The sequence below is a fragment of the Hippopotamus amphibius genome, chromosome 13 (assembly GCF_030028045.1).
Source record: "Hippopotamus amphibius kiboko isolate mHipAmp2 chromosome 13, mHipAmp2.hap2, whole genome shotgun sequence".
Lineage (NCBI taxonomy): Eukaryota > Metazoa > Chordata > Mammalia > Artiodactyla > Hippopotamidae > Hippopotamus > Hippopotamus amphibius.
In genome coordinates this window covers 41,873,905-41,888,175 of record NC_080198.1, presented here as the reverse complement: position 1 = coordinate 41,888,175, position 14,271 = coordinate 41,873,905, and the positions used below count along the sequence as shown (strand labels likewise).

The following is a 14,271-nucleotide window of genomic DNA, read 5'->3' as shown; positions in this document are numbered from 1 at the left end:
CTGCACACCAGTGTTATCCTAATTCCTTCCGCTGCCCCCTCAACATGGCTTTGCAGTATCATTCTGTCCAGGTATAGGAATGGAACCCTGGATCCCTTCAGGTGACAGAGATATGAATCCTCTAAGCTAAGATGCTATTTCACTGCCCACCCCCAAGGAAATCCCCCTCCTCATTCTCATCCGTCCCTCCTCCTCTTCCTCTTAAAATGTGAGGACCCCTATCCCACCATGAAGACATGAGACTAGGATATAAAAAAAGCTGGAACTTGAGGATCAAGTCTTTGCCTTTGTAATGACCAAGAGAAAAGTAGTCCCTACCATCAGGCACTCAGAACTAGGCTGCAACATTCTACTGCTGAACAGAGCCAGTCTCACAGATCACCAACCTCAGACAAGGCTGACAAAAGACCATTCTGTAGTCATGTCTCAGCACAGACAAAAACTTAGACACTGTGCAAACCAAAGAAATTACCCGCCCCCAGCTAACACAAGTGACAGCTGTCTCTTCACCAATCATGGCTTTTGCACTGCTGCTTTTGTCTTACTTTCTGTATAAAAACTGAAATTCCTGAGCATAGATTCAATCCTGCTTCCTGACAGCATTCAGTCCTGAGCAAACCCCTGCTTCCTTGAGACTTCCCCTACATCACTTAACACAAGTCCAGGTTCTATTCTAAGTCTCTTGTGCTGAGAAGCCCCATGACTCCTCATCTATGCATGTACACAGTCTCCTTCCTTGCAACAAATCAGTAAATACAACTTTGTTCCTGGTGGTCTTTGGCTACAGGGTATAGACAGGTGGTCCACAGGTGCTGGATCCAGCCTATGAAAGAAAAAGAGAAGAAATGAAAGGCAAGGCAATAATGAGAAAAAAGGTTTTAGTACAAAGAGTCAAGGTGGAGATGAATCTCCTGACTAGGGTTCCAATTCTAACTCAAGTTGCTCTGTGCCCTTGAACAAGTCATACACAGTGGAAATATACTGAACCTTCACAGGGCTGCAAAGTTAAGTCTACTGTTGTCTGAGCAGTCATCAGTTTAGAAACGCACAGAACACCTGTGAGAATGGCTATCATCAAAAAGAATATAAATAACAAAAGTCTGGACTTCATTTGTGGCACAGTGGTTAACAATCTGCCTGCCAATGCAGGGGACATGGGTTCTATCCCTGGTCCCAGAAGATCCCATGTGTTTTGGAGCAACTAAGCCCGTGCACCACAACTACTGAGCCTGCACACTAGAGCCTATGAACAACAACTACTGAAGCCCAAGCACCTAGAGTCCATGCTTTGCAACAAGAGAAGCCACCACAATGAGAAGCTCGTGCACCACAACAAAGTGTAGCCCCCGCTTGCCACAACTAGAGAAGCCTGTGCGCAGCAACGAAGACCCAATGCAGCCAAAAATCAATCAATCAATCAATCTTTAAAAAAAAATAACAAATGTCAGCAAGGATGTGGAGAAAAGAGAACCCTCGTGCACTGCTGGTGGGAATGTAAACTGGTGCAGCTGCTGTGGAAAACAGTGTGGAGATTTCTCAAAAAACTAAAAATAGAACTACCTATGACCCTGCAATTCCACTCCTGGGTATATATCTGGGAAAAATGAAAACACTAATTTGAAAAGATACATGCACCCCAAAGTTCACAGCAGTGTTATTTACAATTGCCAAGATATGGGAGCAACCTAAATGTCCATCAACAGATGAATGGATAAAGAAGATGTGGTATATAAATACAATGGAATACTACTCAGCCATCAAAAAGAATGAAATTTTGCCATTTGCAGCAACATGGATGGACTTGAAAGGTATTATGCTATGAAATAAGTCAGAGAAAGATAAATACTGTATAATAACACATACGTGGAATAAAAAATACAACAAATGAATATAACAAAAAAGAAGCAGGGAATTCCCTGGTGGTCCAGTGGTTAGGACTCTACACTCTCACAACTGAGGGCGCAGGTTTGCTCCCTGGTTGGGGAACTAAAATCCCACAAGCCACATGGTACAGGGGGTAAAAAAAAGCTGACTCACAGATAATATAGAGTACAAACTAGTGGTTACCAGTGCGGAGAGGGAAGTGGGGGAAAGGCAATATAGGGGTAGGAGAGAAAGAGGTACAAACTATTAGGTATAAAATAAGCTACAAGGATATATTGTACAACACTGGGAATAGACCCAATATTTTATGATAATTATAAGCAGAGTCACTATATTGTACACCTGTAACATATAATTTTGTATATCAACTGTACTTCAACAAAAAAACAAATTAAAGAAAAAAAGAGAAAGAAATGCACATGACTTTCAGGAGCAAAAACAGACCAGTAACGATCCTTGCCTTCTAGAGACTTAGGTGGCCAAAGGTAACGGATTAACTTTCAACTCGTGGGTGGAAGTAGAGCGCAGTTAGGAAAACTCATGCTTCTAGGACGGACCAGACTAAAGGAACTGTGAGCTCAAAGGGAAGAAATCAAAAGGTGGGAGGAAGGTTTTCTATGCGTCTTACCTGGGCCAAGTCAGCTTGAGCTGCGGGGAGGCTGCCTGTGTTGAATGGTGCCGCTAGCCGGATGACCTTTAAGCCATCTGTCCTAACATACGCCTGACATTTTTTAGCTGTGAGCTTTAAGTGGGGGAGGATCGGGGCCCCAGGTGGGGAAATGCAAGCTCCAAAGGAAAAAGTGGGCCCAAACGGAGATGGAACAACCTCTCTTGGCCTCGGTGGTGAAAATATTAGCAGAAACTCCCTTGGCACAGTCTCATGGGTAATCCGCCTATATCCTCGACTGGGGATCCTGCAGTTTCCTTACTCACATGCTGGTGGCCTTAAACCTGGTCTTCACAGACTTCTGCGCCCCCAGGAGGGCCCAAGATTCCTCACCTGTATCCGGAAGCCAGGGGGAAGTTTCCTCGCAGACGGGCGAGGCAGAGCCCTCAGCCTCCTCTGTGCTGTTCCCCTCTGAACAGAGTGCGGTTCCTGGTTCTCGGCTGGCTTGCTGGGTCTCAGGATACTAGCAGGCAGCCTGGAAGGAGGCCGTCCGGACTCACCACCAGGAGGTTAACCGTGCCAACCACCCTCATGATCCACCCGCCAACACCATCCCCATCCCCACCCCTGCCATGCCGCGCCTCATCCTCCCCCTCCAAGCCCCACCTCGATCAGGGCCTTCCCTTCTTTGGACCTTGGGCTCTCTCTTTAAACATAGTTTAAAAACACGGCATAGAAGTGGGAGGCAGGAGAGGAGACCAGGGCAGTTGGTTTACAAATATGCCTGGAGATGGGCCTCATCCTCCCCTGGGAGATGGCACGGAAGGAAGGCAGAGAATGAGTCTGGTCTCAGGCCCTTGCCTCACAGCTCCAGGATGAGAGCTTTGCTTTTCAACTAGAAAGATCTGGAAGGATTAGGAGCTGAGGTAACCCAGGATCCTTGGGTGGGGATTTTTGTAGTTGCTGTCCTTTTGGGGCAGGCCTTGAACATGGGTGGGAGAAAGGTGCCCCCTGAGCACGAACAGTCCTTTATTTAATAGTCCCCCTGTGACAAGCGCCCTTTCACAGGAATTTGCTGGAAGAATTTGACCAACTGAGGAGACAAAGCTCATTGATTCCCTTCCCCTGTTCTCATGTCATCCCTTATGTAGCATCTCAGGGTGGCTGTTCAGAGAGGAGGACAGTGTTTGCTCCATGATCTACAAAACCCTCTTTCTAATTTTCTGGGTCCTCAAAGAACTTGGGAAAGGGGACCTGGAAAATGACAGTTCCGAAAGTTGAGATGGGACTAAAGCATCATAGAAGGGCCCACACTTCTCTACCCCAAACTCCGGGTATGGTGAGTTGGATCCAGGAAGCCCCAGGTGTGCCACCATCCTCAACTGAGCCTGTTTGGTTCCTTTTACTTCTCAGTGGCCTGAATATGTTTTTCATCTCTCCTTCAGGTGAGAAAATATTAGGTTGCTGTTCCTAAAGAAACAATAGTTCTGGGGCTTCCCTGGTGACGCAGTGGTTAAGAATCCGCCTGCCAATGCAGGGGACATGGGTTCGATCCCTGCTCCAGGAAGATCCCACATGCCGAGGAGCAACTAAGCCCATGTGCCACAACTATTGCGCCTGTGCTCTAGAGCCCATGAGCCACAACTGTTGAGCCCATGTGCTGCAACTACTGAAGCCCATGCGCCTAGAGCCCATGCTGCACAACAAGAGAAGCCACAGCAATGAGGAGCCTGGTACTACAAGGAAGAGTACCACTCCAACCCCCGGGCTCGCTGCAATTAGAGAAAGCCTGTGTGCAGCAACGAAGACCCAACACAGCCAATAAACAAACAAACAAACAAATAAATAAAATTAAAAAAGAAGCAAAAAAAAAAAGAAACAATAGTTCTCTGTGCAGAGGTTTGAAATCAAGGTTAAATCTTGAGGTGACCTGTGTCTTACAAGTGCAGGGTCTATAACCTTCTAGCTGTTCCAGCCCTCAGCATTCCTGAGGGCCACGACAGAGTGCATGGTTTTCTTTTTCAGTATCCAAAGTGAAGGTTATGAGTTAAAGAATATTGCTGAGAAATCACAGTATGTTTTAAATAGTTTATAGATTAATGTAGCTTGTTTGCTAAATACTTGCAATGTGGTCTGTTGCCTTGGGAGCAGGGCTAGAAACAAAAGGTCAGAATTGGGAAAACTGAATAAAAATTGGCAAAGAATTCATCACATTTTATGACCGCCTCTCCAGCCAAGCCCCACCTTCATTCCTCTTTCGGTTTAGAAGTTGTCTTAACAACTCAAGGAAGGATCTAATGGGATTGAGACATCCAGCACCTCACTTGGTGGCACGCTTGTTGAATGCATGAGCAAATGTTGCCACAGAAGGTTTGTAATCTCCTCCCCTCCCCCACCTCATGTCTCAACCCTCCCTCGTAGTGCTTTACACGGCAACTTCTTCTCCACCAGCACTCAGGCTTAGCATACTGTCTTGCACATAGTAGGTATTTAATGAGTACATTGAAATAACTGGATTGAATTGGAAACACAGCTGAGTGCTACCCACACTGAAATTCTTCATGCAGATGAAAGCAGATTTGATGCCATGTTCAATTATTGCTCAACTCTTGGCAAGGATCTGAAGACAAATAGAAACATCTTGATCTATTTGTGCAAGAAGTCCGCTTGCAGCATCTGTAGCAAATGTAAATTCTCATCTTAAAAATTGATGTCCCTGGCCTGGAGAAAATAGATTTAATTTTTTTTTTAACGCCAAAGGCAAAGTCTTTTTTATCTCAGAAGGAGTTTGTTACCCATGTTATTTAAGGAAAATATAATTGAAAATACTTCATCCTGGATATAGTGCACTGATTTGACACTAGACATTTTTTAAAAGGTATAAGGGGTTTTTATCTTCATTATTGGAAGTACCTATGTTGCCAGGGTTTCTCAAAGAGACTGTTATTTGCAGAAATATCACTTGGTTGCTTTTCAAGGGGAAGTGAGGAAGATTTAACTCCTGATTGGAAAGGATCACCTCTGAAGAACACATTTCCCTTCTGTAAACTGGCTCACTGGGTGTCAGGATACCAGCAGGGGGCTCCTGGGTGGTGATTGCAACCGTGGTGGGGGTAGGGGGGTGGCCTTGGGAGGAGGTTGGAGGGCAAGTTCCCCCACAACCCCCCACATGGAAGCTGGGGAAAGTGCTCAGCCTGCAAATAGCTCTGGTGATGCTGCAGGTGGCAGGCAGCCAAGCAATTAGTGTCTCCTGAAAAGAAAGGAACCTACAATGGGCTTGGCCCCTGCTGGTATCCTGAGGTCCAGTGAGCCAGCCCAGTGTCACTGAATCCAAAGTACGTGTTGAATCCAAGTCTGAGGCAGAATGGCTCTTTCACTCCCACGGGGCTGTGGACTTGGATTTTGACTAAAAATATTTTTTTTTCCTTTCAAATGACGAAGTAGCACAAAATGATTTCCTCTCCCTGAACTCCAAGGAGCAGCCCAACCCCTCCCAACCCTAGTTCTTGGGCTTAAGACCTAAGCAGATTTTAGTCCCTCTGGCCTGGATCCTGGAGAGGTCAGATCTGAATGTCTTGGGCCATGAAGGGGCCGAAGTCACTTCACCAGCTGGTGCTGGAACTCCTCTTTCCAGGCCAGGGGTGGGGGTGGGGGGTGGGAGGTGAGGGGGTGCGAAGTTCAACACCTCCTCTTCCAAGATTGGTTGTCAGTCCCCGGGGCACTTCTTGGCCTGGGAGTATCAACATTGAGGAATGGAGTCCCTGAGGTGGTTGTGGAAGAGGCTTCCAGGCTGTTTGAGCAGCCGCGACACCTTGCAGTCTTTTTCAGCCTTTAGCTTCTCTGGGAGTAACCTGGGATCTCTGATGAGGGTGGGGGCGGTGAAATCCGGCCAAACTGGTCCCACCACTGGGGGGTGGGGAGGGGAGAAGGGAGGCTTAAAATCTCTGAAAAACGTCACTCATAGGACGTTGACAGACTGAAACCACCAAAGAATCTTGAGTTTTGACAAGTTGTTAGAAGTTTTTGTTTTCATTTTCTTTTTTTAAATTTTAAATATATTTTTAAATTTTAAAAAAAAGTTTAAGAAATGTTTTAAATTTTTAATTAAAAAATTTTTAAAGTTAAAACAAATATGCTTTAATTTAAAAACAATGGTTTTTTTTTTTTTTTTTTGGCTATATTGGGTCTTTGTTGCTGTACGAGGGTTTTCTCTAGTTGTGACGAGCGGGGGCTACTCTTCCTTGCAGTGCACGGGCTTCTTATTGCAGTGGCTTCTCTTGTGGAGCTCAGGCTCTAGGCGCACAGGCTTCAGTAGTTGTGGCACACGGGCTTAGTTCCTCTGAGGCATGTGGGATCTTCCTGGACCAGGGATTGAACCTGTGTTCCCTGCATTGGCAGGCAGATTCTTAACCACTGCACCACCAAGGAAGTCTGTTTTCATTTTCTTTTATTTTTAGAATAAGATATATTCACACGGTTCAAATTCAAAAGCTACAAAAGGGTATATGGGGAGGGAAAGTTTCCCAGTCACAGTTTCTTTCTGTTGGGGGCAACACTGACTGAAATAGCCTGCCCTGGCCAGGCAAAGACAGTAACAATTTGCATGAGTTATTTTACAACAGGAGAGCCTGGTAAGGAACATGGAACTAACAAGCCACCACCAACCAGAAGAATACAGGAAAGGTCAAAAGCAGAGAAAGGACACCAGTCCACACGTCCTACCAACCTCCCAGAATCCTCCTCGCTGGAATCCATTTTGGCTGAGCGGTTGCGTGTGCCACCAGAAAGGGCCAGAGACAACCTGGAACCTAATCCCATCACATAAAATCCGAGACTGTGAACCACGTGGCAGAGCAGTTCTCCTGGGTTCCCTTACCCTCCTGCTCTGTGCCCGGGCACCCCTTCCCAATAAAATCTCTTGCTTTGTCAGCATGAGTGTCTCTGCGGACCATTCATTTCCAAGTGTTAGACAAGAGCCCACTCTCGGGCCCTGGAAGGGGTTCCCCTTCTTACAACATTTCCATGAAGGCAATCACTGTCCACAGTTTCTGTTTAACAAGATTTTTTTCAAATTCCTTTTTTTTGAAACTTTTCAAATGCTTCAAGGCTATTTAGGGGCATTGACTTAGTTCCACATTGGAGAAGAAGGGGTGAGTTTCCGACCATCTTTAAAGAAGTGGTACTCTTTGCCCAGCCCCTTGTCATTGAGGAAAGGTGTCCTTTGGGGGTAGGGGTGGAGCAAGGAGAAAAGAGTGGACAGTTGCTATGGTTACTTCAGACCATAGTGCTGGGGATGCTGCATCCCTCACGTGTTTATTGGGGGCCACCTCTGATCTGGGTGCTTGGTCAGGCAGGCCCAAACACCTAGGGCTGCCTCAGACATGGGCAGCCAAATAGCTGATCACACTGCAATAGTGTTAGAAAATGAAACCCGGCAGTTCCCGTTTCCTTGGCCGTGGAGCCCACACAGCTCATGCTGTGCTGCTTCTCCCAGGAACATCTCTTTCTAGGGCAGCACAAATTTTGTAGGATCATATGTCAGCTTCCTGGAGTTGACAGCTAAATGAGTTTAGAGAGGACGAGGAGTAGAGCATCTTTTAATTTGACACAATTAGCTAGAGAACTGTCAGCTCACAGGAAAAGACAACCAGCTTGCTGAAGATGAGATCAAGCCAAATGAGCAGACTATGGGAGATATTTTTTTTCTCTTCAATGTAGATGTAATGAAGAGTGGCTATTAAATCCAGACGTTGTCATATACATCATCTCTCCCCACCCCAGCAATCACCTTGTTAAATAGGTATTAAGATTCACATTTTACAGTTGAGGAAATTTTGATTCAGAGAAGTTAGGTTGCCTCTCTGGGTCACACAGCTAGTGCTTCACAGCTGGCTCTTAGTAATTCTGAGGTCTCTTCAGTCTGAAGATAAATGTTACTATTTATGCTGCACTTATGTAAATAATTAGGCCAAATTTATTGAGACTATATTTATTTTGCAAACAAAATAGTCTTCTTTGATTATCTTTGATAGAAATGGGGATAATTGTAGAGAGAAAGTCTATGTGTCAATAAAAAAATATATAGTCTATTCTTGTGGGTCATCGAATTACAGCCATGCTCACTCTCTGAGCTTTTTGACCTCTTTGTAAACTGGCTCCTAACATTTGTGCATTTTAGTAATTAACATTTCCATTTTTTTCTTTCCCCCTCCCAACTTGGTGCCACTGAGAACTGAAACCTGATTGCCCAGATCCTCACTGGGACTATCTAAAAAAAAAAGGAAGGAGGGATTTCCTGGTGGCACAGTGGTTAAGAATCCGCCTGCCAATGCAGGGTACATGGGTTCGAGCCCTGGTCAAGGAAGATCCCACATGCCTCGGAGCTACTAAGCCTGTGCGCCACAACTACTGAGCCTATGTACCGCAACTACTGAAGCCTGCAAGCCTAGAGCCCGTGCTTCCACAACAAGAGAAGCCACTGCAACGAGAAGCCTGTGCACCACGATGAAGAGTAGCCCCCACTCTCTGCAACTAGAGAAAGCCCGCACAGCAATGAAGACCCAACACAGTCAATAAATAAATAAATAAATAAATAAATAAATTTATTTAAAAAAAAAAAGGAGAAGGAGCAGCAGAAGGAGAAATCCTGCAAAGTGCAGCTGAACACCTCCATGTTCTGCACTGAGAAATATCTGTGATTGTGACACTGATGTCGATGCTAGCACCAGACATTCAAACTGCAAACTAGGAAATTTGTTGGCTTGGCACTGCTATTTTCACTCCACCATCTAGAAGTGCTTTCAGCCCAACATTTAGAAATCTTCTAACTACCCTCTGGATTCCAAAACTGAGGTTTGAGTTCTAACCATTAGCCCTTTCCCCCCTTCATTTGCTATAGAAATGTCCCTTATTAAGTGCCTGGTTGCTCACACCATATGGAGGCTTAACTTAAGCGGGAACCCTGCCCCCACGTGCAGTACCATTTCCTGAAATGAAACATAACTGTTTCAACTGAGTGACTGAATCCCAGGTCTGAGAGACTGATTCAACAAGATATGAGGCAATACACTTAGAGTTGTTCTTTTCGCCTTGTTCCATCCATGCTTTTTCTGCCTTTGCAGATCTCTTATTTCAATACTTCTAACCCAAGTTTCTCTGCACAGCTGCCAACTCAACTTTTAATATATGAAACTTATTTATGTTTCAAATGGGGGAATGAGGGATTCAAAGTATTCCACCCCAAAATATGCAAGCCTGGCATAAGGATTATTTCGAGCTGAAGGCAATTAAAAAGAAGCAGACACAAGAAAAACTCTCTGTTCTTTCCCTGTCTACCAGGAAGGACAGGATGATTCTTAATCACCAGAGATAACTCTAGACTCTTAGTCTAGAGATAACATCAGAGAAATCTATACAACACACCTTGCTAAAACCTGTATTTTCCACTAGCTTCCCCCATATATTTACCTTTTCACAATTTGCCACTCCTAGAAGCTCAAAGTACTTTTCCTTTGTCTTGTCACTTCTCTACAAATTTAATGCTCTTTTACGATGCTATATATGCATCCCCTTAAATCTGAGGCTCTGAGACTGATGCATGCATAGGCTAGAATGGATGTGACGCTGTGCCAGCTTCCAGGCCCAGGCCTCGAGAGACTAGCAGCTCCAATGTCCCGACTCTGGGAACACTCGCCCTGGGAACCCAGCCTCTGTGTTGGGAAGAAGGCCAAAAAGCCCTGTGGAGTGAGTGGTCCACGTGACGAGGAATCAACGCCCCCAGCCGGTACCCAGCGCTAATGTGCTGGCTGTGTGATGCACCATCTTGAAAGTGGATTCTAGTTGAGCTGCCCCAGAGAGGCTACATGGAGCAGAGATAAGGCATCCTTGCTGATCCCTGCTGAACTTAGGTTTGTGGCAAAACATGTGATTGTTCTTAAGGCACTAAGGTCTGGGGTGGTTTGTTACACAGCAGCACCCGACCTCCTCCGTGCACTTGGGTCTCCTCGCCGAGTTTGCAGCAGGTGGTGGGGGCCCACTTGGAGCTTCCCTCTCCCACTGCCCTTCCTTTGCTTTTGTTCTGGTGGCTGGCAACTGCACGGGGCTTAGAGCAGCCAGTGTCAGGTGTGGTATCTGTGGGGGTCAGGTACTGAGAGGGTCACACAGAGGGGGCTCGGGTTGCCTCAACAAGAAGCGAACAGAGCTCTGGCCTCTGAGTCACTCATTGGCAGCCCAACGCCCAGCTTGTTGGACCATAAACACAGAGAAGATGGAATCTGCTGAGCCTGTGTTGAACCTATTACAGTAAACAACTGGGAAATGGGGGCCTCAGCTGAACCAGAGGACAAGTCACCAAAGCATTTAAACAACCTGATGCCTTTTTTTTTTCTGTATATTTGTTTATTTTAAAAAATGTAGGAAAAGAATAAAATGCTGCCTCAAAAGTATCTAAAACAAATAAATTATTTTGTGTTAAGCGTTGCAGATCCACACAAACCAGTCCAACCCTGACCAAGGTTATATTGCATGGACTTATGCTTTTCTCCCTTGACTCTTCCTTGAGACATCCCCTTCCCGTGCAAAATGACTGCAGCATTAATCAGTCTTGTCTGGGCCGGGCTTTGTCACAGGTTCAGAGGATGAATGTGAGGGCCAGCCCGACATCACCAGACCCAGCTTGGAGGGCACTGTGTTGGCACAAGCAAGGCTTCAACACATGTTTGGTTTCCAGTGACCCTGAAATATTTTACAGAAGTGGGGGCCTGGGCTTTAAAGAAAAGAGCCGGGGTACATCAGGCTGGCCCCTTCAAGGAGGCTTGTTTTCAAAAAACATTAAATCTACCTGACGTCTCAGGAAGATAGCAACTTGGCCTGGAGTTCTGAGCTCTGTTAAAAGAAAATGGCTACGTGGGGTCCTTGTAAGTAAAGGTGATGTGTGATGACAGCTACGCTTTGGGGCGGGCGGCTGGGGAGGATTCAGAGCACTGACTGACTGACCATCAGAAGTGGCCAGGAGGTCGGAGAAGGCAGAGAATGGAGGGCCAGGGCCCCAAAGATGATTTTAAATATTGATACAATTTCAGGAGGGCAGGAAGCCACAGCCCTCCTCTGGCCCTTCCTGGAGGGGGTTTGCCAGCATCTCAGGTCAAGAGGCTAAGGGTCCCTAGGCAGAGGCAGCCTTTCAGAAGTAAAGGCGTCACAGGCAGCACCGAAGGCATAATAATAAAAAAAAAGTCAACATACCCTTCTTTCTGGAAAGAGTTCAAGAGACCTTGGAACACACACCATTTAGGAGATTGCAAAACTCCTTTTCATGGAGGCAAAGTAGCCGGTGGACAAGTCTGGGCAGTGCATTTCCAAGGTGAAGTCACTGAACACGACAACCTGCATCTACTTTTTAAAGAAGGTCTTGTCACAGAAATGCTGACCTTGGGACTGTGCTGACAAGCCTTAACACAGTCCTTGTCTCGGATGAGAACAGGGGCCACAAAGGCAAACACCCACAGGAGCTTGACTGGTAATTAGTATAAATGAAGGATGTGGGCTATGTGCAAAAAAAAAACTTTCCTAAAGCACACATCAGCCTCAAGACTTGTTTTCTTATTTCATATGAGATATGGGTCCTGATAACGTTCCATTTCACTATGAGAGAAGCAACTAATAGCAACAGACCCTCAGCCTCAGTGTGGGAGGCAACAGGGATTGGTGGGGCCTGCCTGTGAACTGGGGAACTGGATGCCCCACCTAAACATGAACTGTGTTTCAACTCTAGCCGGTTATTGCTCGGTGAGAATGCGAGCCCCAGCATGGCTAGATATTCTGATCTGGATTTTTATGTAAACATTTTATAATTTTAAATGTCGGTGACTGATTCTTTAAAAAGATGCTGCAGGCTAAACAAAACACACCTGTAGACTGGATCCTTCTGTAGGCTCTCCTGCAGGGGCAGGAAAAGTGTGGTAGGTGAATAATGGTTCATGTCCTAATCCCCAGGACCTGTGGATATGTTACCTTACAGGCTAAAAGGGACTTTTCAGTGTAAGTAAAGATCTTGCGATGGGGAGATTATTCTGGATTATCCGGCTGGGCTTTATAAGTGAAAGGTCCTTGTCAGTAAAAGAGGGAAGCAGGAATGCCACATTGCCACCATCAAAGGCAAGGAATGTGAGCAGCCTCTACAAGCTGGAAAAGGCAAGGAGATGGATTGTCCCCCTAGAGCCTCCAGAAGGAGCACAGCTCTGCTGACACTTGGATGTTAGCTCAGTGAAACTCATTTTGCACTTCTGATCTCCAGAACCGTAAGACAGGAAATTTGTATTCTTTTAAGCCACCACGCTTGCAGTAATTTGTTGCAGTAGCATTATGTAACTAATACAGGTGGTCACCCTCCGGTATATCTTTCAACATTTTTAGAGGATGAAAATACTCTCTAAATTTCTGTTTAGATGCTAAAGTATTGCCACAGCTGGGAGAGCCACACATGGCAATTCCAGGAAATTTCTCTTATTTCTAGGACAAAGGACAATGGGACTCAAGATGGATTTCTGCACAAGATAACCACACGCAGAGCCGGAGAACCAGCAAGTCTCTTATCAAAGCAGATGTGCATCAGTGCCCTCAACCACACAGACCCTTTTCTGGCTGGACAGACTGCAAATTATTCCCACCTCCGAGGGGAGAAGCACGTTTATCTAGTGGTCAGCAGAAGTCAAAAGCCAGCCATCTAACCAGATAGCGTGAGCTGTCACTATGTCAGGTGAAAAGAGCTGCATAGCTATACATTCGACTTCTTAAATACACAAGACCACCAAATAAATAATAACAATAATAATAATAAAAAAAAGCACATTGACATTTCCACTCAGGGGACCCCAATGAGAGCAGGGACCTCCATGGGCTCCTAGGGATTGGCACTGTCAACCTGAAGAGGTCTAAATCCAAATCCAAACCCAAATCCAAATCCAGGGCTCGTTGCATCCCTGTCCTGGGTGATTCAGCCTCTTCCCTCTCGTTATGGACTGGTTACAACCCAACCTGAGTTTAGAAGGACATGCACTGTGAAGTTTGTATCCAGATCACAATTCATCATTTTCAATGTCTCAGCATTGGAATGAGTCTGTTTGGAAATCAGAAGTTAGAGGCATCCAGGAAAACCTCTTGCTGTCCTTCCACACAATTCCTCTTCTTCAGGATTTCTGGGTGGGAACACTAAAAGGCATCTCAGTGCCCTGTTTTATGCAAAGTCTTTGGGGTGGATCCAGGTTATTCCCCAGGCTCTGTGGTCTCATGGGTGTCGAGCAAAGGAGTGTCTGTGTTCCCATTGCTTATATTCCCATCTTTGGGGTGGGAGAAGGTGTATGGTTCACTGTCAGACTCAGAAGGGAAGCCAGGGGATGGCTCATCTTTGGTCAACTTTGCCGTTGGGGCCCTGGAGCATATGGGGGGTGGGGAGGGAGGGCAGTCCCCTGTTGGGCCCTGGAAGGGCCGGTAGGTGTCCACTTCTGGCTGGAGGAAGGACCCGGAATCCTGTAGCAGATGCCCGTACACCATGGTGTCATCAATGACGGCATACACGTGGGAGTCGTTGTCCTTCCGTCTTTTTTGAAACTTTTTTGGCTGCATCGGCAACTGGGTATTGACATTACCATTGTAGATACCTACAGCTGGGCCCTTGTTGATCTTCTTTTTCTTACTGAGGAAGGGAATGAGACAGAAGTTAGGAAGAAAATGATCTTAGAGGCTCACCAACTGTACATCCCTACTGGAATGTAGATCTTTCAGGA

The 14,271-nt window shown here is 45.9% G+C and overlaps 1 protein-coding gene across 1 annotated transcript in view; it reads right to left on the bottom strand.

Annotated features, from left to right (window-relative positions):
• Positions 1-13,300: 13,300 nt before the first annotated feature.
• Positions 13,301-14,271, bottom strand: part of CDCP1 (CUB domain containing protein 1) — a 46,625-nt gene continuing 45,654 nt past the window's right edge. Inside the window, exon 9 of the mRNA XM_057705548.1 lies at positions 13,301-14,180. Coding sequence (XP_057561531.1) covers positions 13,751-14,180 — 430 coding nt within the window. The 3' untranslated portion in view covers positions 13,301-13,750. The remainder of the gene's footprint in view (positions 14,181-14,271) is intronic.